At 39.4% G+C, this 26595-nt stretch overlaps 1 protein-coding gene across 3 annotated transcripts in view; it reads right to left on the bottom strand.

Moving 5' to 3' along the window:
* Window positions 1–26382, bottom strand: part of PTP4A2 (protein tyrosine phosphatase 4A2) — a 31255-nt gene extending 4873 nt beyond the window's left edge. For 2 of the 3 annotated variants that reach the window (XM_047086053.1, XM_047086055.1), the window contains exons 1-4: window positions 26295–26382; window positions 9512–10215; window positions 5882–5974; window positions 1164–1294 (exon numbers count right to left, since the gene is read on the bottom strand). In XM_047086053.1, coding sequence (XP_046942009.1) covers window positions 1164–1294; window positions 5882–5974; window positions 9512–9607 — 320 coding nt within the window. In that variant the 5' untranslated portion in view covers window positions 9608–10215; window positions 26295–26382. Of the gene's footprint in view, window positions 1–1163; window positions 1295–5881; window positions 5975–9511; window positions 10216–25595; window positions 25733–26294 lie in introns of those variants that run through there. The other variant, XM_047086054.1, reaches the window with a different exon arrangement.
* Between the last annotated feature and the right edge of the window lie 213 nt (window positions 26383–26595).

Raw genomic sequence — 26595 nt, 5'->3', positions numbered from 1 at the left:
GGGGCACTAAGGAAATCTACTCCTGAAATCACTGTTGCACTATATGCTAACTAATGTGGATGTAAATTTGAAAAAATAAAATTAAAAAAAAAATTAAAAACTATATATATACAAAATTGCAACAAGAAAAAAAAAATCTACTACCTGGCACCAACTTTGGACTACCTGCTAGAATAGGTACTAGTTACAAAACTGCCAAGTCCAGTTAGAACACTACCTTCACCCTCAGAATAAAGACTGAAGCTTCTGACCCTGAAGAAGAAACTGTAAGACACTGATATGAAAAAAAAGGAAAACAGCAAACAAAAGGGCTAAGCAGAGGTAACAGCCTGAGTCACCACCACCTTGAGGCAAAAGCAGCCTGCACTAATGTTCTGAGTCAAAGTGCACGTCATAAACTGGCATTTAATCTGCTGCCGATGAGAGTGTTGCGGCACCATTCCACACAGTGCTCCAGGAAAAAGGCTTTGAAATCAACATCATTTTTCATTCTCTCTACATCTCCTTTCAGGAGTTTGAAGTTCAGCCATCTTCTCTCCACCTATTAACTTCCCATTCATCTCAATCCAAAATTAACCCCATATAGATTCTTCAAAATCTAAAATTATTTTCATTTTGTTGCCTATTTCAAAGTCCTAAGCCTTTGAATATGTGAAATAAGGGGGCGCCTGGGTGGCTCAGTCAGTTAGGCGTCCGACTTCAGCTCAAGTCATCATCTCACGGTCCGTGAGTTCGAGCCCAGCATCAGGCTCTGTGCTGGCAGCTCATGGAGCCTGCTTCAGATTCTGTGTCTCCCTCTCTCTCTGCTACTCACCACTCACACTCTCTCAAAAACGAATAAATATTTTTTTAAAAATTGAATATGTGAAATAAGGAGAAGGAAAAAAAATACTGAATTAAGACCATATTTTTTTTAACTCAAATAAGCTAATTACATTGAATCAGTTTCAACACAATTTCTGAGTGATCATCTACTAAACCTATTATGGCATTAGAATCAGACAACCAATGAAACACAAAAAGCTGTCTCAAGAAATCTACACCAGTTTTTGCTCTCATTTCCTTTTCTTTCAGGCAATTTAATATTTAGTGCCATAAATACAAATTTCTACCAAAGTGAAGTTTTTGATAATGAATTCACAGACAAAAAAGGAAGACCTTACCTTCCCAATCCTGCAACACAATGCACTGCAACACAGCAACCTGGCTCTTCACGAAATTTGGTTTTTAACAGGTTCAGCCAATCGTCTACTATCTGATTAGGGGGTGGTGCTCCATCATCAAATGGCCAATCCTGGAAAGGAAAGATCTTTTACATTAAATTGTTATTTTCTCCAGGATAATATCTAGTGCAGAATAGCTGCATAGTACACAGCGGGGATTTAAGTGAACTAACTGTACTTTATATACCTATTCTTAATACTGCAATTCTGATCACTATTGAAAAATGATCCAAGACCAAAATTCCTTCTCAAATACATGTAGTCAGCACTGTAAACATCTAATTTTATCTTATGGAGATCTTTTATCAGAGTGATGAGAAACCAGTGTTCCTCAAATATTTTATCTGAATAAAGCAGTAATTAGACATAATAGAGAAAACTATAAAACCGAGACAAAGTAAGAGAGGATAAACCCCTGTCAGTATGATGTAAATGTCCACTCTGGCAAAGAATACCATCTGACCTATACAAATATTTTGAGGATTATCCCCTCAAATAGCTCTAAGTTATGATGTCTTTCCTTTAGAGGAAGACTCTCAAGAAATCACCAGTAGTTGGCATATCGTAACAGAAATATACTACCATCTTTGTGCTTATATATTAAAAAAAAAAAAAAGTAGCAAATATTTTTAAAAGTTCTGCCTAAATTATACATATCCCATTTAACAAGCACAGTACCAGACGATAGGGTCCTGAGCAAATGGAGAACTTTTTCTTAAGTATCCCTTTCTCTTTATATTCACCAATTTGTGCATTTTTGGTTTTTTGTTTTTTAAGTAATCTCTACACCCAAAGTGAGCTGAAACTCACAATCTCAAGATCAAGAATTGCATGCTTTACTGACTGAGGCAGCCAGGTGCCCCTTAGGTTGCTTTTTAATTAAGACCAACCCCATGTGCATTTATCATATAGGCAGAGGTTTATCTTCCTTTCTACCTAGCAAAAGACCTAAGAAACCAACATAAATCAGCTTTAAAGAAAGAGGGGAGGGGCGCCAGGGTGGTTCAGCTGGTTAAGTGTCCAACTCCTGATTTCGGCTCAAGTCGTGATCTCGAGGTACATGAGACCAAGCCCAGCAATGGGCTCTGCTTGGACAGCGAGGAGCCTGCTTGGAATTCTCTCTCTCTCCCACTCTCTCTCTGCCTCTGTCCAGTTCACATGCATGGTGCAGTGCACACTCTCTCTCTCAAAATAAATAAACTTTATTAAAAAAGAAAAAAAGGGGGGAGGGAATTCACATTTTGCAGTCTCTCTCTTCCATCTAGCTTCAAGGACAGAAATGCAAAAACACTGGGAATTTTTTTTAAACATAAGATTATCCTAATGAGATTGGATAAGGACACTTTAAGACACTAGAGAAAGAAAAAGAGAAAAGTGACAAAACACTAAATTGATTCTACACTCATGGGCACCACTAGAACATTTCATGTAGCACATTAGCAATGACAACACATTATGTTTGTCAACTACACCCCATTATTAAATGGCTGTCAGTGTTACCATTAAAAATGTTACCATAGAGTTTAACTGTAAATAGCAGTAAAACAAGTTAGTGCCTTAGTTGAGAGCTTATTTCCTCTAATACTTCCTAAAATGTACCTTGTTAAGTAACAGTAATATGAAATATGCTTCACTTACTCATATAAGCAGTCTCTACCAAAAAAATCATTAAAATAATTTAGAATGGTCTGAACTTCAAACTGATGGACATAAATGAAACTACCATTATTAGTCTTTTCCAATATGCCTCTGATTTGTAAGAACATTAGTCAAAGGATTTGAAAAGTCTTATTTTGGGGATATGCCCTTATAAAGTGTTCCAAACCCTCCTCACCTACCAAAAGTAGATTAACGATCCACTTAAAATCTCTGTCTGGGAAGAGGAAAGAAATTCCAAGCTTAATTCTAAATGTTCTGGTTTTTTATAAGCTTAAATTAGACCTTTAATTTTATCTGATCACAGCTATTTGAAACAAAAACAAAACAATAGCCGAGATTTAAGGGCCTAACATAAATCCCAGCCCTACCATTATCTTCTACAAACTAGTTCAAGTTCTTTAGTTCATTTCTCTTTCATAAAGGTGTTTACCAACATTACTGATTCAAACAGACTATGGTCAACCCACAGTTCATTCTCTGACCCATGCCATCTGTCAAAAACGGATTTCTCATCTGGCCACTGGAGATCATACTCACAACACAGGAAAAAGAACTTGTATTCAGCCTAGTTTCAGGAAAAAAAAAATTTTTTTTTTAACACAGGGCTACATTTTATACAAGCTTCTACTTATTCCCCAGTGATTTACAGCCAGAGGACCTTAAAATCATTTAGAAATGGGAATGCAAGCAAATTATTACCATGCCATACTATTAAAATACATTTTTTTTTTTTTTTTTTTTTATGGGGCGCCTGGGTGGCGCAGTCGGTTAAGCGTCCGACTTCAGCCAGGTCACGATCTCGCGGTCCGTGAGTTCGAGCCCCGCGTCGGGCTCTGGGCTGATGGCTCAGAGCCTGGAGCCTGTTTCCAATTCTGTGTCTCCCTCTCTCTCTGCCCCTCCCCCATTCATGCTCTGTCTCTCTCTGTCCCAAAAATAAATAAATGTTGAAAAAAAATTAAAAAAAAAAATACATTTTTTTTACAACATAATGTTTGGGGGCACCTGGGTGGCTCAGTTGGTTAAGCGCCTGAATTTTGATTTCAGCTCAGGTCTTGATGATCTCATAGTTCGTGGAACTGAGCCTCAGGTGGGGCTCTGTGCTGGCAGTGCGGAGCCTGCATGGGATTCTCTCTCTCTCTCTCTCTCTCTGCCCCTCCCCAGATTGTGCACAAGTGCACATATACTTCTCCCTCTCTCTCAAAATAAATAAGCATTAAAAAAAACAGGGCGCCTGCATGGCTCAGTTGGTTAAGCGTCCAACTTCGGCTCAGGTCATGATCTCACAGTTCAGGAGTTCGAGCCCCACGCTGGGCTCTGTGCTGACAGCTCAGAGCCTGGAGCCTGCTTCAGATTCTGTGTCTCCGTCTCTGTCTGCCCCTCCTCCACTTGCACTCTTTCTCTCAAAAATAAATAAACATTAAAAAAAATTTTTTAAACAAAATAAAAAATAAATAAATGTATAAAAAAAAAAAACCTAATGCTTGGTTGTTTTGTTTTTATGTTTTCACCAAAATGAAGGTGAGGTGGGGCGCCTGGGTGGCGCAGTCGGTTAAGCGTCCGCCTTCAGCCAGGTCACGATCTCGCGGTCTGTGAGTTCGAGCCCCGCGTCAGGCTCTGGGCTGATGGCTCGGAGCCTGGAGCCTGTTTCCGATTCTGTGTCTCCCTCTCTCTCTGCCCCTCCCCCGTTCATGCTCTGTCTCTCTCTGTCCCAAAAATAAATAAAACACGTTGAAAAAAAAAAAATTCAAAATGAAGGCGAGGAAACTTTACAGATCAGATATGAGACAAGCTGCCTTACCAAGAAGGCATTTATTTCCTTTGCAACTGACTTTCCAACCACGGATGACCAATGCATTAAGACTACAAAAGTACCTCTCAATAAATAACCTTGTACCAGTATCTTCTTTATTACTTTTTTCCTAACCAACTACTTACAACACCACAGTGTCTTCCCACAATCAAATCAAATAGCTCTAAGACACCTAAGACTACAAGGTCATTTCATTACATGCTCTTGCAATTTAGACAACTATTTAGGGGAAAACAGCCTAATGCTCCTGTTTCTGATACATGAAATAGTGTATTTAGGGGCTAAGGAGGAATTTAAAATAATTCCAAGCACTTTATGCTCAAACTGAGCATAAATAAATCTAATCACACATGAGCTTGTTAGGAGCCCACCAAAACGTGTCAGAACCTATGCTGATTACTCTAGAGCAAGATGCCTTCTCCCTCTCCATTCTTAACCTCTTCTCCAACCTTTTTGTCCCCTATAAGTTATCCACAAAACATTAAATAACAAATAGTATTTGCAAAGTGAGACAGAATACAGCTGACCCTCAAACAACATGCATTTGAACTGTACAGATCCACTTACATGCAGATTTGTTTTCAATAAACAAAGTACGGTACTCTAACATATTTTCTCTTATTTTTTCTTAATGAAATTTTCTTTTCTCTAGCTAACTTTATTGTAAGAATATAGTACATAATACCTATAACATACAAAGTATGTGTTAATGGACTGTTGATGTTATTAGTAAGGCTTGTGGTCAACAGTAGGCTTATTAGTAAAGTTTTGGGGAAGTCAAAAGTCATATGTGGATTGGTGTCTCTAACCCCGCATTCAAAGGTCAACTGTATTTCCATGTGACTTAATTCCTGATGGAAATTACTTTCAGCTAGATTCACAACAGTAGACTAGAAACAAAAACTAAATATTGCAATAATTTCCTAGAGAAAACAAAATCAAATTTCCATTTTCTTGAAATAAGTGTACATTAAATTTTGCTTTTCATTTGTTGAAAATACTTTGCATATATAGACTTTAAGGGCACAAATGAACAAAACTGCCAATCTAAAAAGTTTAAAAGACTGCTATCAACGTTGTACCTCCTATAAGCTTAAAAAGCATACTGAATGTCCAGTTTTCAAAACAGCTATGTTTAAAAGGTACTACTAGTAGTTCGTAATGAAAAATGCAAACACTACACACTCACTAGAACGTGGATTCCTTCTTTTTCAACTGGAGCTTTATCATATGTAGCATCACAAACTCGAACCAAAGTTGTCACTCCATACTTCTTAAGTTCCTTTGAAGAAAAACAAATATAAGGGAACTTACTTTTAGAATCTGCAACCAAAACTTTAAAAGCATACAATTACGAATTGAAGCAATGAGACATCATTCTCAAAGATCAAAATCATTCTCATTGTGGCAACATATAGAATGGACAATCAAGTTCTTAATGGAAGCATCACTATGATTCACCTTTATAAAGGGCAGTTTGGTAACCTGTCACAAAACCTTTGAAAGCACACACACACTATGACCTAGAAATTCTACCTCTGAGAATTTATAGTAACAAAGTAATTAAATATACACCCAAGACTTAGGTACCAACACGTGCAGCATGGGCTGTTTGGAATGGTAAAAAGGTAGAAACATTAATGGTCCAAAAACAGGGGAACAGTTAAAGAAAGTACGGCATGGGGCGCCTGCGTGGCTCAATCAGTTAAGCGTCCGACTTTGGCTCAGGTCATGATCTCGCGGTCCATGAGTTCGAGCCCCGCGTCAGGCTCTGTGCTGACAGCTCAGAGCCCGGAGCCTGCTTCAGATTCTGTGTCTCCCTCTCTCTCTGACCCTCCCCCTGTTCATACTCTGTCTCGCTCTGTCTCAAAAATAAATAATAAAACATTAAAAAAAAAAAATTAAAAAAAAAAAAGAAAGTATGGTACATCCATACAGAATACTGTGACAGCTATAAAAATAATACTAAGAAGGTTGGGGGGATGATAAAATATAATGTGATCCTATCTATATGAATGTAAGCGAATATATACATATATGTAGAGAAAAACATCCAGAAGACAGGTATTAAGAAGAGTTAAGTATTTTTAAACTGTCTTTTTAAAAATTTTTTAATGTTGATTTTTGAGAGAGAGAGAGAAAGAACCTGAGCAAGGGAGGGGCAGAGAGAGGGGAGACAGAGGATCCGAAGCGGGGCTCCGTGCCAACAGCAGACAGCCCAATGTGGGGCTCAAACTCATGAACTAAGAGATCATGGCCTGAGCCGAAGCCAAAGGCTTAACCAATGGAGCCACCCAGGCAACCCTAAACTGTCTTTTGCTTATATGTATCTTCTGATTTTTACATACTAAGTACCACTGCTTTTTTAATTTAAAGAAACAAAAAGTGGGATGCCTGGCTGGCTCAGCTGGCAGAGCATACAACTCCATCTTGAGGTTGTACATTCAAGCACCATGTTGGGTACAGAAATTACTTAAAAATAAAATCTTCAAAGGGGCTTCTGGGTGGCTCAGTCGGTTGAGTATCCAACTCTTGGTTTCAGCTCAGGTCATGACCTCACAGTTTCAGGGTTCGAGCCCCACGTCTGGCTCTGCGCTGGCAGCACAGAGCCTGTTTGGGATTCTCTCTCTTCTTCTACCCCTCCCTTGCTTGCACTTTCTCTTTCGCTCAAAATAAATAAACCTAAAAACATTTTTTTTATTTAAAAAAAAAATTTTTTTTTTTTACATTTATTCATTTTTGAGAGACAGAGAGAGACAGAGCACAAGCGGGGGAGGTGCAGAGAGAGAGAGAGGAAGATACAGAATCCAAAGCAGGCTCCAGGCCCCGAGCTGTCAGCACAGAGCCCGATGCGGGGCTTGAACTCACAAACTGCGAGACCATGACCTGAGCCGAAGTCAGACGCTTAACCGACTGAGCCGCCCAGCGCACCAAAAACATTTTTTTTAATGATTAATAAATAATAAAATATTTTTAAAAATAAAAGGAAACAAAAGTAATTTTGAAATTAAGATTAAAAAGTGGTATCATGTTACAAAGCCAACAAACATATAATTATAGCCAGAAGCCTTGCTCCTTTAAAAATTTTCCTCCAGGGCGCCTGGGTGGCTCAGGCAGTTGAGTGTCTGACTTCAGCTCAGGTCATGATCTCACAGCTCATGAGTTCGAGCTCCACGTCAGGCTTTGCACTGATAGCGTGGAGCCTGCTTCAACCCTATGTCTCCCTCTCTCCACCCCTCCCCTGCTCTCTCTCCCTCTCAAAAATAAACATTTAAAAAAATTTTTTTAACAAATAAAAAATGAAAATTTTCTCCAGTAATGCCTAATCCAGTGACTACCTATCTTCAGTGGGTCACCAACATCTTTTTATAGTTGCAGGACAGTGGCTTCTGCCACTCTTGGAGTCTATGGCCAAGGAATCCACAGGCTGAAAATAGTATCACATAATTCAACCAGGCTTAAAGGTGACTGAACAAGCTAAGGGCACACAGGCCTGGAATCAACTTACACACTGTGTACACACAGTTAAGAAGCTCAGGGAATTATAAGTATAAATAAGCAGGAACAGTGATATCCTACAAGTGTCCATCATTTGGTTAACTAAAGGGTAAAGTTATTCTAATTGCTAAAGGACTTTATTTTTCAGAGAATGGCCTTCTTCTAAAACAGACTCAGGAAAGTCGTTGCTATTACACGGAGTCAGTAATTTTAAAACACTTCAAAATACAAATAAAATCCTATTAAAATGAACTCCATAGTAGCCATTCATTGAAAGGTTATGGTACAGTTTTTTATAGTAAATATTTGTGTCCTTATGAAAGTCAAAACCTCTTCTGAACTCCATTTTGCTATCTGTAAAATGAGAGGGGTAGATTTAGAATCCCTAGGAGTTCATCCAGCTAAGTTTACTCTATAAATACAGCAGAGAAAATGAAAGATCTGACATAAAAATGTTACCTATAATACCTTTCCTCCCCATAAGGTTTTGATCCTTGTAGATGATAGTTACGACTGATAAGTAGTTCTGGAGTAGCTTTTTATCAAAAGTGGCTAGAATATTTGAGGGAGACCTGGATTTCAGGGTCAGAGACAGTTCTACTATATGTTGTATACCTCTAGCCAAATTACTAAATTACCAAATTGCCTTGAACCTCAATTTCCTCATCTGTAAGAGGAAGAAAATAACAGTACCTATACCTCATAGGGCTATTCTGAGTAGTAAATAATATAACGCCTAAAACTGCGCTTTTTTTTTTTTATAAGACTGATTATAACGTTGGGTGCATACTAAGTATTCAATAAATATTATCTTTATTATTAAAAATCTGACAAAAGAACTGCTAATTACGTAGAAAGGATATTAAAAAAACCAGCACTAGACAATCTCCCCAAACTCTATAAGTGTTCTTTTAAAAAACTGTTGTAGGGGCGCCTGGGTGATTCAGCTGGTTAAGTGCCCAACTCTGGATTTCGGCTCAGACCATGTTCTCATGGTTCGGGAGATCGAGCCCTGCCCTGGGCTCTGCGCTGACAGCACAGAGCCTGCTTAAGATATTCACACTCTCCGCCGCCCCCCCCCTTTCTCTCTGTCAGCCCCTCCCCTGCTCACTCTCTCTCTAAATAAATAAACTCTAAAAAAAAAAAATTGTTACAATTAATTCAACCCAATTTAAACAGAGACTGGGAAGGATGACCACCCATATTCCAATCACAGAAATAAATGGCTTTGTGGTAAGAGATTTCTTTACTAATGGTGTTCACTTATAATGGAACTTTACCTATAAATCAATCCAAAAAGTAGACCATACTACAATCTTACCTCTGTGAACTTGTTGAGGGTAGCATTGGTAGGGTTGTGAGTTATCAGAAAACGCATGTTCTCATAGGAGATCTCCACAGGGGCTGGACGGTTCATTATGGCAAATAAAAAGTGTGAGCGTGCGTGTGTAGGTGTGATGGGGAAAATGAAAAAAAAAAAAAATCAATAAATCTTGAAATGTTTCACAGCAGAAAACATTAAAAAGACCACTAAAATGCCTAGTATCAATCAGTGTTTTCTCTATTCAACTTGTTTATTCTTTAAGAAGCTTCTCTCTTCAAGGTAAGCAGAAGTATTTAGAATCCACTTGAATCCAAATTCAACTTGGGCCTCAATGTCTGCAGATGGATACCTTCGGACTCCAAAAATTCCAACTACATACAAAACTGAAATAGCCTTTACTACATTTAGGCACTAGTGAGACAAGTTAAAAGTGTAGGTTGCTTTCCACTTTTGTTTACTTGATGCTTAATTTTACTGGAGTCATTAAAAGAAATATGCTTGCAATAAAAAAAAAAAAAAAAAAAAAAGCCAACTGTTTCTGAGGCCAGTCTCGGTGTCCAGAGTCTTCAAGGCAATGTTAATTATGGCACATAGAAGCCCCAAGCTCACTTGTCAGCGAAAACGCTGTGCTGAGCCTGGCAGAAGTCTGCCCTCACGCTCAGAATCGCCATAAATGTGCAACGTATATTCCAACGAAAAACCTAGAGGAGAAAAGCAGAAGTAAAATGAAGTGGAGGTTGACAGCATAGTAAACATGATGCTCAAAGTCATGAATACATTCTCTGTGAGCCCAAAGAGCTCTGAAATGCTGAAATGCCACCAAGTTTTAATTACTGTCATCTATGAAGACTAGGATAAAAATGTATACCAAGAGTTTTAAAAGTCCAAAATTCAAAAGTGTGTTTTTTCTTTTCCAAAACGGGATTCAGCAAAATTTCTGTGTCAATAAGATTATTTGTAACTCAAGTCATTTTTTAAATGACTGAATTTTTAAATTCACTTAAAATAGTTATTAAAAGATCCTTAAAGAACCTTCCGTCCATAGGCTCTTCGTAAAGTTCACAGCAATCTTATTCTTCTGCTTTGATGGTTAAGTCTTTCATATACACACTTTGCTTAAAATAAGATATATCTGTAAATGGATGAAGGATATTTACCAAAATTTCACTCTGAGGACTGAATTCTTTCTATCCAAAGGATATGCAATGGCCCCCAATTATAACACTAGTCCATAAAGTACTTTTTGAAAAATTAGCTTATTTTCCTCACAACTCTGAGTACTTATTGCTACCTAGAAGGAATGAGGAAAGAGCATCAGAAAAGTGAAATGACTTGTCTAGGTAAATGTCTTCTGTTAATCCAATGTTCTTCCAATGTACCACACATAATGCCTGCTACCTCAACTAATGCATGAATCCCATCATCTCATTTCTAGCCCAGTTTACTTCTTTACTATTTCTCACATCACATCTCTATCTCAAGAGTACAAAGCATCTAAAGGTCATTGATTCACACAGCATTCTTCTGCCCATATATTAATCCATCCCCAAAACAAGGCAAAAAAGTGGCAGAATTTTTTAATATTATTTTGGGCCTGCTGCTTTGAAACACAGTAACCTTTATAGTTAGCTCAGTCAGAGTATCAAGATAATCATAAATTGCTCTGAGGATGCCTGGCTGGCTCCATCCGTAAGGGTTTGGAAGTGAGGATTTGGGAGTTGGAGCCCCACCTTGGGGGTAGAGATCACTCAAATAAATAAATAAATCTAAATAAATGAACAGCTCTGGAAATAGGGACAGGGTCTAAGTTCTTTCACTTGCCTCTTCTCAGCCACCAGTAAACGCTTATTTAGTAGTCTCTGAAAAGATGATTTGACCAGATAGAAAAAGACATGGAAGATAATGGTTACAGAACCATTTTCAGGAAGAAACTAAAATGCATCTAAGAAAGAACCTAAGCTTACAAACTTTCAAGCCTATTCTATTCACAAGTCATCTTTTTATGATATTCTTATGGCACTGTATTTTGTTGTCACTGACATACTTGTGACTATATTAACCATGGACAAAAGCACAAAACACATAAGAAATCCAAAATGGCATTCTAAGAACTTCAATACCTCAGCAGAAGTTATACACTACAGTAAAAACATGAAACTTCTATACTCAAACTAAGAAAAACAAGAATATACACCACCACTTTCCCAACTCCTAATTCTAACTCTAACCACAAAACACAGCCACCTTAGATTACACATTTCATAGAGTACTACTCCCTGTGCAGTCAAGGAATTTTAAAGCTACAAGAAACTTAGAGAGCAACTACTCTGACCTTGTGGGGGGGGGGGAGGAAGCGATGATGTTTGGGAGGCAGATTAAAATGACTTAACTAAGACCACATTCCTAATAAGTAGCAGATCAAGGACAAGAACCCAGATCTCCTAACTCCATTCATGTTTCCAATTTTGACTAGGAGGAACCCACATATTTTTCAAGTCATAATTTTTTTTCATGCAACTGTAACTTTTCTTCAAATATTTGCTTGGATGTTGATCTGCAACTCTGTGACCTTAAATAAGGGGAGAAAAGATTATTAAAGTAACCACTCAACAATGGTTTGCATGCAGTGAAAAGCAAAACACAAGGAAATTCTAACCTATTGGAATCCCTTTGGTTTAACGATGTTATCACAGCTAGTATGTGTGTCAGCTGAGGAAAAGCACTGAAAGACCTGCTTTGTAGGGATGGCCAGGCTTAAAAGGTTACAGCTCTAGCATTAAGTTTTCTACCTAGTCTCCAGTGTTTGTCTGCTCAGCAAACAAAACAAATGTTATCCCATCTTACTCCTCCAACTTCATTTTAGAAGGACCACTTCCAAGGATAAGGATAATTCATTATTAGATTTTCAATTCTTAACACCATACTGAGATCCCCAGCAAAGGAATTTCTGCCAAATGAAACAGTATGTTCTATCAATGTTAACAGATACATGATAAAAACAAGCTTCTGCTCCTTCTCCAGCCCCCCTCCCCAGTTCAACTACACATCAACAGTTAAATGCTCTTGCACCTGTCAATTCAGATAAACTAATGTTAATTCCTGTAACAGACATAAGAACACAAAACAAGCAGTCTGCAAAAAAATCATAAACAACTCACCACAGCTGGAAAATACTCAAAAGTTACAAAGGCCTGTTATTTCAGCATAAACTTAGCACCTGCACATCTTACAGGAAAACTTTCTTCTAAAACTGTCTCACTGGCATTAATTAAGTAATGTTATCTTTTAGAGAACTTAACTTTTAAAATGTTGAATTTGGGACATTTCCTATACAACATTTCCATTTTTAACAAAAGATGGTAACTTCGCTGCAGGATTAGAAGGAATGGTCTGTGACAGAAAAATCCATTTGAATTTTTTTTTTTTTTTTTTTTTTAAGAGACAGAGACAGAGCAGGAGCAGGGCAGGGTCAGAGAGAGAAGGGAGACACAGAATCCAAAGCAAGCTTCAGGCTCTGAGCTGTCAGCACAGAGCCTGACCAAGGGCTCAAACTCACGAACTGTGAGATCATGACCTGAGCTGAAGTTAGAAGTTTAACTGAGCCACCCAGGCGCCCTGCAACCGTTTTAATTTTTTTTTTTAATGTTTATTTATTTTTGAGACAGAGAAAGACACAGCATGAGCAGGGAAGGGGCAGAGAGAGAGGGAGACACAGAATGTGAAGCAGGCTCCAGGCTCTGAGCTGTCAGCACAGAGCCCTATATGGGGCTTGAACTCACGAACTGTGAGATCACGACCTGAGCTGAAGTCGGACGCTTAACCGACTGAGCCACCCAGGTACCCCCCTGAAACTGTTTTAAATTAAGGAGACGAAGAGAGGAAAGAGGGAAAGAGAAAACAGAATAAAGAGGAGACTGGAAACAAGCAAGCAGAGGCCTACCAAGCTAAGATAGTGTACTGCCAGAAAGACTAAGTCAGTAACACAACAGAGACTACTTAAAGCTTTGAAAAGCGGTGTATTAGAGTTTAAATGTCCTGTGTCAAGTCTAGTCCTAACATCTACTTAGATGAGAATCAAAAACCAAAATACATGAAATTATACACTAACCATCAGTTAATCATGGTATATTCTTAAAAAGGAAAACCATGCCGAGGTTAAAAAGAATAAAACACGTCTATGTGAAGTATGGAAAGATGGCTAAGAGACTAATAAGTGAAAAGAGCACATGGTAGTATGAACAGTATATACAGAAATACCTGTGAGTGCTGTATAGCTTTCATACCCATCAATTATCTGGAGAGTTACAAAGAGGTAACAGTGGTTGTCTAGGGGGTGGAAGGGACTGGAGCTGGAGGCCAGAACTCTGAATTACTCTACCATAATACATACCTTTTGAAATGTTTTGTTTTTCATTCATATATATATATATATATATATATATATATATATATATATATCTCACTTTTATAAAATTCTAGGGTATGGGATGCCTGGGTGGCTCAGTCGGTTAAGCATCTGACTTTGGCTTAGGCCATGATCTCTCCATTCATGAGTTCGAGCCCCACGTCAGGTTCTCTGCTGTCAGCACAGAGTCCACTTCATACACGAGTCCCTCTCTCTCTCTCAAAAATAAATATACTTTTTAATTAAAATAAAATTCTAGGGTGATAAAGAACCCTACAATGATTTACAATTTACGTTCTCAGGGCACCTGGGTAGCTCAGCCCATTAAGCGACTGACTTGATTTCAGCTCAGATCATGATCTCACAGTCGTGAAATGGAGCCCCACATCAGGCTCCACGCTGGGCTGTGAAGCCTGTTTAAGATTCATTCTCTCTCTCTCTCTCTCTCTCTCCCCCCCTCTCCCCTTGCCCCTCCCACACGTGCATACTCTCTCTTCCCTCCAGCCCCCCAAAAACTAAAAACTACAATTTACATTCTCAACAGTGCTATAACCATAGGATTACAAAGAGCCTTAAGAGAGAGCTAGTCACTCTGTCCCAGGCAGGCCTGTACCTACACAATTCCAGACAGTTTTCTTCTTTGTTAAAGATATTAAATTATTGGGGCACCTGGGTGGCTCAGTTGGTTAGGCATCTGACTCCTGATTTCAGCTCAGGTCATGATCTTAGTGTTTGTGAGACTGAGCCCCAAGATGGACCCACGCTAACAGCCTGCTTGGGATTCTCTTTCTCCCTCTCTGCCGCTTCTCCCACTCACACATGCATGTGCACTCTCTCTCAAAATAAACAAACTTTAAAAAAAGTATTAAATTATTGAGTAACATTCAGGTTCCTCTTTGGCAACTGTAATTCTAAGTTCAAACATAAATGAACAGAATTTGAGGGCAACCCAAACTTACTAGGCATCCTTTTAAAAATCCTGTCAATCCACTCACATCAAGTTTTCCACTGAGAAATTACCCCTATTTCCAAATTAAATAATACAATAAACCCTCTAATTTGATGGGTCACACCAGTATTCACCAAATTAAAACAGTAAATTATAACATAAATGCACAATAAAGAATTCTAGACCTAAGAAAAAATCTAAGAGCAAAGGTCTAGAAAAACAAGCAAGCATACATTTACTGTTGCTTTTCTTACCAGAAATTCTACAGGAAGTCATGCAAATTTGAGTCAGCTTGGTTTGTACAAACAGGCAACATGAAAGCATTATACTGCATGTAAGGCTAAAACCTTGCAACAATCTCTTCCTAAAACAAATTCATCTCACTTCAACAAAGACACCAGCACTTCTCTTAAACTAGAAATGAATAATCTGTCAACGGTAAAGAATTCTTTCTTCTGAAGAGTTAAGACATCCTCCTTGCAATTTGGCTAATTAACAATTGTTAATAATTCAAGTGTATATTAGACATTTCCTATGCATCATATACTTTTATAAATGCAGCAAGAGCAGTAAACAAAAATTCCTGTCAGGGTGGATCTTATATTTTAGTAGGCAGAAAAAGACAAACTATGCCACTGTTACAGAGGAAAATGCAAAGTAGGGGAATCTACAGTGCCAGAAAAGAGAGGGATTCCAATTTTAAATAAGGCTATCAGAAAAGGCCTCACTGAAAAAAGTGACATTTTATCCAAGACCTGGGGGTGTGAGCCAAATAGATATTTGAGGGAGCATTCTAGGCAAAAGGGATTAGCTGTTGCAAAGGTTATGAGGTGGGGCCATGCTTGGAGTGTTCTAGGAACAGCAAGGGGGCTAGTGCCACCGGAGCAGAGAAGGCAATGGAATGAATAGGGTCAGAGAAATAAGAGAGCCTTAAAGGTCAATGTAAGTATTTCGGTCTTGTTCCAAGAAAAATGATAAGGTTTCAAGGAAGATTGACAACTTATGTTTAAAAAGACCACTCTAGCTGCTATGTGGAGACAGATAATACGAGTAGTGAGGGCAGAAACACGGAGATCTGGTAGGAACCACTGCTAGCCGTATCAGGAGAGAAATAGCTTGGACCATGGTAATAGCAGTGGAGGATAAGGAGGGATCAGTTTCAAGATATACTTTGAGGTAGATCTGTCCAGACTGGATGTGGGGTCTGTGAAAAAAGAAGGCCCTGAGTAACTCCAAGAACTCAGAGAAGCCTAACTTAATATTCTGAGTCTATTCAAACAATGGACCATAAAATCACCACAACACCATGCAAGAAGATTAGGGAAACTCCTCTGTATCTACTGCATCCTGACCATTTGTGGGAAAATGTATCTTAAAGACTTGTTAATTAAGGAGAACTCAACTTCACTAATGAATCTTCTAGTTACCTGTCTCAAACTGAAATCGTACTCTTCTTTCATACCCTACCAACTCATCAGAGCCTTGTAGAAACAACAGTTCTACTCTCTCTGCTACTTTGTTCATCCCTCGATGGTTGCCATTTATCAAGCTAAAATTGTATACATCTGGATCCATGAACTTAGACAATTCAAATTAATGTTAGTTCCCCTCCCCTACTACAGTGGCAGGGAGTTGATAAGGAAAGAGGTATCATTAAATTCTACACAAATTAGGATCCAAAATATCTGTAAACAAGCTAAAAATACCAAGATGCTTCTTTACTGCTAAAAAAAAAAAAAAAAAAAAAAAAAAGTTTCATAGTTACTGTCTTGGTTATTCCCACTTTTCCACTTCCTCATTTAAGGAGGGAACTTGAGAATCAAGTTCCAGTACAGAAATCAATAATCACTTATATAAAAAGAAATCATGACCTTGATGGTGGGAAAGTATCTTAACATTTCAGAACCAGCCTGAGATACATGGCCTGCCACTCAGAAAGGAAAGTCATTAACCAACAATCACACCTGCTTCTGAGAACAGTGACCGTTATTTACTGAAGTCCTGTGGGCTCTGTTCCCACTCAAATGAAAAGGGAGTGGTTTTCAAATTTGTATGTGCCCTAGTGATTAGAAGTACTTGTCATTTTCTAGTAATTCTTACCTCTACAAATAACTATAAGATGAAAACTGCATTAAATATCTTCAATACCACACTTGAAAATATTTACTTTTCAATTTTGTACTTTACTGTTTCTCTAAAAATTAGCAATTCTCCAGCTGAATTTCTTTTCCCAAAAATGTTATTTTTCCTTTAAATTTAAATAAAATTTTAACGGTGGTAACAGGACTATGGCCAGTTTTCAGTTTTTCCAAAATAGTCATTTGAGGGGCGTCTGGGTGGCTCAGTCGGTTAAGCGACAGACTTCAGCTCAGATCATGATCTCACAGTTCGTGGGTTCAAGCCCCAGGTTGAGCTCTGTGCTGACAGCTCAGAGCTTGGAGCCTGCTTCAGGTTCTGTGTCTCCCTCTCTCTGTGCCTCTCCCACTCATCTGTCTCTCTCTCTCTCTCAAAAATAAATAAACATTAAAAAAAAAATTTTAGGGGCACTTAGGTGGCTCAGTCGGTTAAGGGTCCGACTTCGGCTCAGGTCATGATCTCACGGTTCGTGAGTTCAAGCCCCACATGGGGTGAGCTCAAGCCCCACTGTGGCCTCTGCACTCCACACTCTCTGTCTCTCTCCCTCTGCTCCTTGCTCACTCGCGCTCTCTCTCTCAAAAAAAAATTTTTTTTAATTTTAATAGTTATTTGAATACTGGTAATAACATTAAAAATCCTAACAGCACAATTCTAATATTGGGCTTAATCTTATTGATTTCAGTAAATCTTTTGTTATTTTTTATTATTATTTTAGAGAGAGTGTATGAGCAGGGGAGAGGGAGAGAGAGAAAATCCCAAGCAGGCTCCACACTCAGCTGAGAGCCCAACGTGGGGCTTGATCTCACAACCCTGGGGTCACGACCTGAGCCGAAATCAAGAGTTGGGACGCTTAACCAACTGAGCCATCTAGGCAACCTTTTAAATCTTTTAAAAGTTAAGTTAAATAGCTCTATTAAATTGATTCTATTTATTCACACTTTTCCTTTCTAGGCAAAGATATTACGGCTATCCTCTTCACAGGCTTTGCGTTTAAAGACTTTAGTTTACGTGCACTTTAAGACTCCCAATGTTATAAAGTTTAAGTTCACTGTTTTCCTAAATAACTGTGGTAACCTCTTTTATATAACAATAACTATCTCATGGGGCGCCTGGGTGGCTCAGTCGGTTAAGCAGCCGACTTCGGCTCAGGTCATGATTTCGTGGTCCGTGGGTTCCAGCCCCGCGTCGGGCTCTGTGCTGACAGCTCAGAGCCTGGAGCCTGTTTCAGATTCTGTGTCTCCCTCTCTCTGACCCTCCCCCGTTCATGCTCTGTCTCTGTCTCAAAAATAAATAAACGTTAAAAAAAAATTTAAAAAAATAATAACTATCTCAAATTCAGCAGCACTCCCGTATAATTAAATTCTAATATTTGTTTTTTTCCTTTCTTACCTCCTTTAACCTCAAAAGGCTAAGTAATTTTCCTGGAAAACAATTTAATAAGTTTTAATCATTTTAATTTAGTTTCCAACATCACTATATGTACATTAACCCAGAGCCACTGAATTATTTCATTAATAAAGAAATACATTTGAGGTTCTGAACTTCAACTGTAATAATGCAAATTCAGTAGTGAAAATCCAGAAAAAAAGAAAAAGAAAGAAGAAAGAAAATCCACAAGGACACCTGGATTCATCCTGTCAACACCACTTTGAAATATTTTCTGAGCTATATCAGGACAGTTAGAATGACTGTAACAGCTGTGAGTTCCCTGAGGTTGCAAAATAGATACTTGGGAAAAGGTTATTTGAATCACCTTTCAAAATAACCTACAGCACAGGAGCAGCATGCAAAGTAAGAACTTCCAGGCTATTGTTAGCATTATTTAAAATATATGTTTCAGAGCTGAGCAGTTTATGGGTCAGCTTAACTCTTTCATTTCCCCATTTTGTCAAATATATTGAACATTATTTAAAGGTCCTGTTTAAATATCCACCACTGACAGGGAGGGAAGGAAGCTATGCACAGGATACAGAATAAAAAACATTCCAAATTACATCTTGTCAGCATAAATTCTTTTGTTTGAGCCCCAGAAATTTTTCTGCTGTTAGGGCATTTTGGTCCAAGTTTCCCCTAAAACCGGTTAAGTTACACTTCACTTCCTCTCCTAAACTTGCTTTTTATAAATTACATTGTACTTCACAGCCATCTCTCTCTGTGTACTCACTGTAATACAAGATAGACAAGAACCCAAATCATTCTATTTGGAGCTGCCAGTGGCCTTTTAAAATATACTGTCTACCCACCAATTGTCCATTAATGGCTTGATGTTTATTTTCATAAAACACAACATTCACAATCTTTAAAAACCATACAGTGAAAGCAGTTGTTTCACATTAAAACACGAGAGTGAAGTAAAAATGGTGAAATACCTCTATAACACCATGTCAAGGGATTATTATTCTTTGCTCACCAGTTTAGGTCAACATGGATTCACCTACCTTCTCTTCCAACTTAAAGAATGCAAAACGTACTTTCTCGTCCTCTTCCTCCAAATGCTTACTGAGATGGGGGACAGTATGCCACCTCTGAATGATACTAAAGTGCAGCATATCCAATATAACAACGAGCCTTTGTGGAGCTCTTTGTGCACACCATACAAACACTATCCAGGATCAAGAGCCTAAAAGAATCCACGTGGGTGAAAATATTTTGATGAGGGACATTAAAATTTCATATTAATGCCACATACTTTGAAGACACAAAGTAAGTATGAGTAGAATGGAGGAGGATTACGACTTCTGAGGAAAGGTAAAACTTTTCTGACAAGACTGTAGAAACAGTGAAGGGCCATGGTAGCATGCCTTGAGAAAGGAAAGGAGTCTTTGGTTAAATAACTCCAGGAGGCCTTGACCATGCTGAGAATTTCAAACCAATTTGAATGCAATAAAAGCTTTTAAGAATTTAAAAGTAGGAGTAGTAGTCAGGGAGTGACTCTTTACTCAATGACAGAAAACAAATACGTCACATTGGTGGACATCTTCTGATCTACCGAGCATGTCCGTAGTTACAAGCTTCACAAAAACAGACTCTCAACTTACTAACTCCTACCTCATAGGTGAATTATTTTTCCTAGTAAACAGAGAGAGGAGTTTAACTAAATTCTACTTGTTGATGACCTGCAAATGAAGATCTCATTTCACTAGAAAAACAATTCAGGGCATAGTCTATGACTTAAATTTGGACTGCTTCTCATCTTGGAAGATCTAAATTATTTGAGTAACTTAAACCAATCACCAAAGGAAACTTGTTTGCATCCACACGTGTGGAATGAAGAATAATGTCACTAGAATCTATTGTTTCTCCATCATATCCTTCTCAATTTGCTGACAAACCCTGCCGATGACTCATATCCTTCTGCACTAACCAGTCATTCTGCTCCCTCATGAGAGGCTTTTCATAAATAATGGAAAGTAAAAAACATCAATTTGTTTTGCTGCTAAAAACAGTAAATATCAGCATATGTCTATAAATCCAATTTACGGATACTGTGGTGATACAACCTAGTGAACGTCTCCTATAAGACTGCTCAAATCTCAACTAAAACTAGAAGAGGACTACAAGAAAGCAGACTGAATTTGAATTCTTGTCAAAGGATACATTAGTTAAGAGCCAACATTTTTGACCACTGCAGAAATAAAAACACAAAGTAATTTATCTGATCTGCTAAAGCAAATATATCATGTGTGCATTTTATGCCAAAAGAATTAACATTTTCTGAGAAGAATGAAATTTCAACCCAAAAATACTATGAAAGGAATTAAATATCTCTAAAGGTAAAGACCATTCTAATGGTCAAAATATTTTTTCAAAACAGGCTCAACTAGAAAAGAGTCACAGAAAAGCTTAAAATCCTCTATCGTTTAAAAAGGCAATGTTGTGCAACGTAAATTTATATTCAAATGATGAAATTTAGTTTCTAGGCCCCTTAAAATGAAGTAGATGCTGTATTACAGAATGTATGGGTAAGAAATCCGTGCAGGCAAACAAAAAACATTTGTATTCAAGTAACAAAAAACTGTTGGTATAATCTGTCAACTCCTCACAGTCATTTTGTCAGGAAAGATTTTGTGCCCTGTCAATCTATGCTGACTGAACAGATAGTTCAGGGAAAACCACCGTAAGACGTGCAGAAGGGTCATTTTCTGACCCAGGTCCTGTTAACTCCACAGGCTAACTGTGGAAAGTGGACAGAGCCCACAGTGCTGTGCAGCTTCTTTCTTAGAGGTGCTAGACTAGTGACAATTTCCATTCAGCCCACATAGATCTCCACTACTCCAAGGAGAGAAAACATACATACAATACTTGGGCTCTACATCAAGCAGTCCTATAGGGCTCCAAGTCCCAAGACAGTGGCCAGAAGTCAAAGGAGCTAGAGAATGTGGTTCAGTCAGTAAAACAAAGGGTAACTAGAGAAAGCGACCAGACACCTCTATACATATACACTAGCCCTAAGGATGAAAATGGATAAAAGGCTCTTCTAACATTCCAGATTAACAGACTCAAATCCCCATTTCCCCCCAAATTTGTAATTGGTGGTATCCATTGTTCATTAACAAACCCAAGGTACAAAATTATGTGAACTGTAACATCAGACTCTTGCTTTATCTTAGAAAATAATCATCAGTCTCTACATAACCCAACTAGTGTCTTAAGAAAACTCTCAAAGCAGCAATATCACCAAAAGAGCAAACAAAAAATATGCAGGTAACTGAAGTATCCTTTAAAAAAAAAAGAAAAAAAAAAAAAAAACCCTAAAGACTACATTTCAAACAAAAGGCCATCTGCTTATGCATTTAAATTTAAGTTCATCTGCTTATGTATTTATTTATTTATTTATTTAAGTAATCTCTCTACCCAATGTGGGGCTCAAACTCATGACCTTGAGATCAAGAATCACATGCTTCTGACTGATCCAGCCAGGTGCCCCAAGGCCAACTTCTTTAACATCTACTTAACTCCTATATACCTCCCTATAAAATGACCAGAGTTAACTCAAAAATCAAGTTTAGCCAGAGATTTAAGTACCTTAAGCCTCAAGGGGAATTTTTTTTTTATCCACTGCCATCTATTTACTGGATACTCTTTAACTTGGATTCCAAAACCTGGGATTCAACAACTGATTCTATAAATCAATTTCTTTATCTGTACAATTTAAAGAATGCCACTTACTCAAAGGATTATTATGAATTTTAAGTAAGATTTATGATTCAGCATACATAAGACTCTCAAGAAGGGAATGTTGAAATTTAAAGTGTAATAATGTTGTTGGACATCACAAGTATCCTATGACCTCAAAATCTCTACCACTGCCCTACTCAATAAACGTAACTAAATCTACCACGTTAAAATGATGGATCTTGATATTCAGTTGCTCAAAACGTTTAAAGATCCCCAACTTCTATAAGTAGTATAGCTGATTATACAGTACTTGAAGAAATCAATCTAACTTGGGTTTCACTCTAACTTAAGTTTCACTCTTCCAAGAGCAACAGCTAAAAATTTATGTACTGCCCCTCTGCATCTTATCTGTAAATGTTTTTTCTAGAGGCTTCGCTGGTTAACAATCCCATATTCCAACAAAAAGGTACAGTATAAAACCCTGTTAAATGAACCTTTACTAAATTTCAACTTTGTCTCAAAATCATAAAAAGTTCTATAACTATTACATACAAAACTTCTACCTTTGAAAGAAAAAATGTTAAGGGGCACCTGTGTGGTTGTCAGTTAAGCCTCCAACTTCAGCTCAGGTCATGATCTTGCGGGGTCTGTGGGTTCGAGCCCCACGTCCAGCTCTGTGCTGACAGCTCAGAGCCTGGAGCCTGCTTCCAATTCTGTGTCCCCCCTCTCTCTCTCTGCCCCTCCCCCTGCTCACACTGTCTCTCTGTCTCTCTCTCTCTCAAAAATAAATAAACATTAAAAAAAAGTTAAGACAAATTGTTAAACAAAGAGCTAAATCTTAAGAAAAACAAATCTATTTTACCTCATTTCACACAAATATCTTTTCAAGGAAATATGAGACTTTCAAACTTTTTAAGAAAGTTATACACAAAAGCATTCAAACATTTACTCTTCCTAGTGCCACCAAAGTTCAATGATGTTGTAAATGATTTCTGCCTATAAATTTGGTTCGTTCAAATTAAATATTACTAGACTGACTCATGGAGGGAGTGGTTTGACTTTTGCTGTTCTGAGTCAGAATATACCCAGTTCAGCAGTTCTAAACAATTTTTCATTTGTATAGGTGTCCTAAATGCTAGCTTTTTCCAGTTACTAAATATGACAAACTGTTGCCTTAGAAAGGTCTTAATGGTGATAATATTTTGAATCTATATAGTTCAATTTATAATTAACAAAGTGCTTCCACATGTATTTTCTCACTTGCCTTCACAATCTGAGTTAAATATCTCATACAGCTGAACAGAAAAGACTTTCACAGAGGAATGACAACTTCTAGTTGACTCTTAACCCCAGTAACTCTTTCTCTTTCCCCCAAAATAAAAAAACATAAAAGGCTGATGGGTTTCTTTAATCAGACTTTCCTCTCCCAGACATATCCCAGGTGCCTCATAAAAACTATGTCTCAAAGCACACACCCTGGGGCCCCAAGAGTTTCAAGGCAGAATCTCCACCCACATAAAAGCCTAGCTTAGGCCCCAAAGAGCCTCAAGTCAGCATCTCCTAAATGATCCCTTTGCCTCTGGCCATCTAGTCTTCTGCATTAAATTCAACATTTCTCATCTGCAGAAGCTGCTGGGTCACTGTGTGGTTGAGAAACCTCAAAGTGAGACAACCTACTGCGAGGGTGGTGATGGTGTAGTGGAAAAACCAAGGACTCGAATCAGACAGACCTGGGTTTTTAATCCAGCTCCAATTCTTATTATCTTGTGACCTGGGACAAGTTACTTAACCTCTTTGCGTCTCTATTATCTCTTCATCTCATCACTGTAAGTCATTGAGGGCTCAGCACTGAATCCCAAGTGCCTAGCAAACAAAAACCACTCAGTATGTGCCAAATAAACGTAAATGAGGATCCCTACAACCTTCACAGTAGCTGTGAGATTTATTTATTTAATTTTTTTTTTTAATTTTTTTTTTCAACGTTTATTTATTTTTGGGACAGAGAGAGACAGAGCATGAACGGGGGAGGGGCAGAGAGAGAGGGAGACACAGAATCGGAAACAGGCTCCAGGCTCTGAGCCGTCAGCCCAGAGCCTGACGCGGGGCTCGAACTCACAGACCGTGAGATCGTGACCTGGCTGAAGTCGGACGCTTAACCGACTGCGCCACCCAGGCGCCCCAGTAGCTGTGAGATTTAAATGACAGTGTATAAAAAGTACCTGGTGCACAACAGGCACTTAATACTAATTAGTCCAGTCCCCCACTGAATATTAGTTAACAATACTATTCACTACTTCTGAAAGCAGAGAGCATGGCATGCTAGTGAATGAGAAGGACACTCTAGAAAAAATATAATTTCAGACTTCCAATTACACGTAGATGCTTTGGTCTATAATTCGATTATGTCTACTATCAAAAGGACTACCTTCCTCTTTGCTTATCATATTGAAAGACTCCCAACTTCTAAGAAACTTATCATTAAATGTAAAATCCATACCAAATACTCTTTATCAAAAACCCCTACTTCCACAACACAAGAATCTGGCAAAGTCCATTAACAATGTCTATTCGAGGGGCGCTTGGGTGGCTCAGTCAGTTGAGTGACTGACTTCAGCTCAGGTCATGACAGCTCAGAGCCAGGAGCCTGCTTCAGATTCTATGTCTCCCTCTCTCTCTGCCCCTCGCCCGTTCACACTCGATCTCTCTCTCAAAAATAAATAATCATTAAAAAAAAAAAAAGTCTTTTCACTATCCAATATGAAACAATTTTGAAAATTTCAGATCAAAATACAGGCAAACAACTTCTCACCATCTTCACCAACACAAGTGATCCTGGAGCCTTAATAATGTGTTGTTCCGCAGCCTTAATTTCCCTTTGCACATTGAACAAGGCATAACTTCACTCACTTCCTGTCTGAAACTACTGTAAATAACTACCATATTCTAATCCAGCACCAGTTGTAGTTTGGTGATTCCAAACAGACAAGTAGGTCTGTGGTGATGCTAGAACTGCTGAGCACTTTCTATGTTTGTTTCTTGACAAACTCCAGGGAATAATAAACTAGCCTGTGGTTCTTCATCATCATCATCATCATCATCACATTATTTTTTCTTAAGAGTTCTTCTCCAAAATGGTAGAAAAGAGCCAAAACCTAACAAAAATTCTTTCCACTTACCTAACAATAAAATACCTTTCACCTGAAAAACCAGCAGTACTTGTACAAAAGCATCTATGCCTCTAAACACTCTAAAGACAAGAGTCGAAGATCCTGGGCAATAGACAAGTTAGCGTTCAGAGGGCCAGACTAGGTTGGGATGAAGACCATGTCCTTGACAAATTTAGAAATTTATATGGATGTCATAAGACATGGGGGAAAACATTCACCCTCCCCCCCCTTCCGAAAAAACACGACCGTTCTTTTAGAAATCGCAGAACCAGAAGATTATAGTGCCATTGGAATGGACTCCTATACCGTTTCCTCATACTGGAACCCAGGAACAAGACGCTCTTGGAAAGAACTCTCTAACCGAGGACACGCGGGTTCACTATCGCCATACACAGCGATCACGATCACGGAGAGTCTCCAGGATGCCCGCTCACACGCTGGACAATCGCAGGCACACCCTTCCACGCTCCCTCCTCTGCCATTCACCCTCTCCCCGTCCTCCCTCTCACGCACCACTCATATTCCCCCCACTCTACCCCATACACTGACCGCTCTCTCCCTCCCGCTTACTCACTCTCCCCCATTTACCCCTGTCGCCTACGCACACTCTCCCAACACACCCCCCAAGCCCTCTACACTCCGCCCGCACTCACACACACACATTGACCCCGGACACGGCCCCCAACTCTCCCATCCACACCCCCCACTCCGTCTTCCTCACCCCATATGCACACCCAGCCCTCTCCCCAACTCACACTGTCCCCCTCATGCACGCACATTCCCCACACACACACTCCACATTCTTGCACACGCACAGTCCCCCCTTCCTCACCCACCCTCGTTCTCCACGCTTCCCGGCTGCGTTCCCCCCGCCCCCGGCCCGGCCCGGCCCTCCTTCCGGGGACGTGTCTCGGGCCTGCACTAATGGCTGCGGCGCCTCCCGCCCTCCCCTTCCCCGAGGCCCCGGGAGCCGGCGCGGGGGCCGCCCGGGAGGAGCGCACTCACGCTGGCGAGCTGGGGACTGGGCATTGAAGTCCGGCGGCGGCGGGAGCGAGGAGGCGCCTCTCTCCTCAGTCACCTCGGCGGCGGCGGCGGCGGCGGTAGCGGTGGCGGCGGCGGCGACGACTCCCCCCCAGCCTCGGCGCGCGACACCCGGCCCGGCCCGGCGGCGGCGGCGGCGCGTGTCCACGAGTCCGTCTTGCTGCTGCTGCTGCGGCCGCCGCTGCGTCTCCTGCTGCCGCCGCTGGCCCCGCTCCCGCCGCTGCCCTGTGGCGTCACCTCGCGCCTTGCCCGGCCGCCGCTGCCG

This window comes from Lynx rufus, unplaced genomic scaffold (genome assembly GCF_022079265.1).
Source record: "Lynx rufus isolate CCGP_SWC_20201006 ecotype Redwood Valley unplaced genomic scaffold, mLynRuf1.p SCAF_2, whole genome shotgun sequence".
Lineage (NCBI taxonomy): Eukaryota > Metazoa > Chordata > Mammalia > Carnivora > Felidae > Lynx > Lynx rufus.
This window is presented reverse-complemented; position numbering and strand designations above follow the sequence as displayed.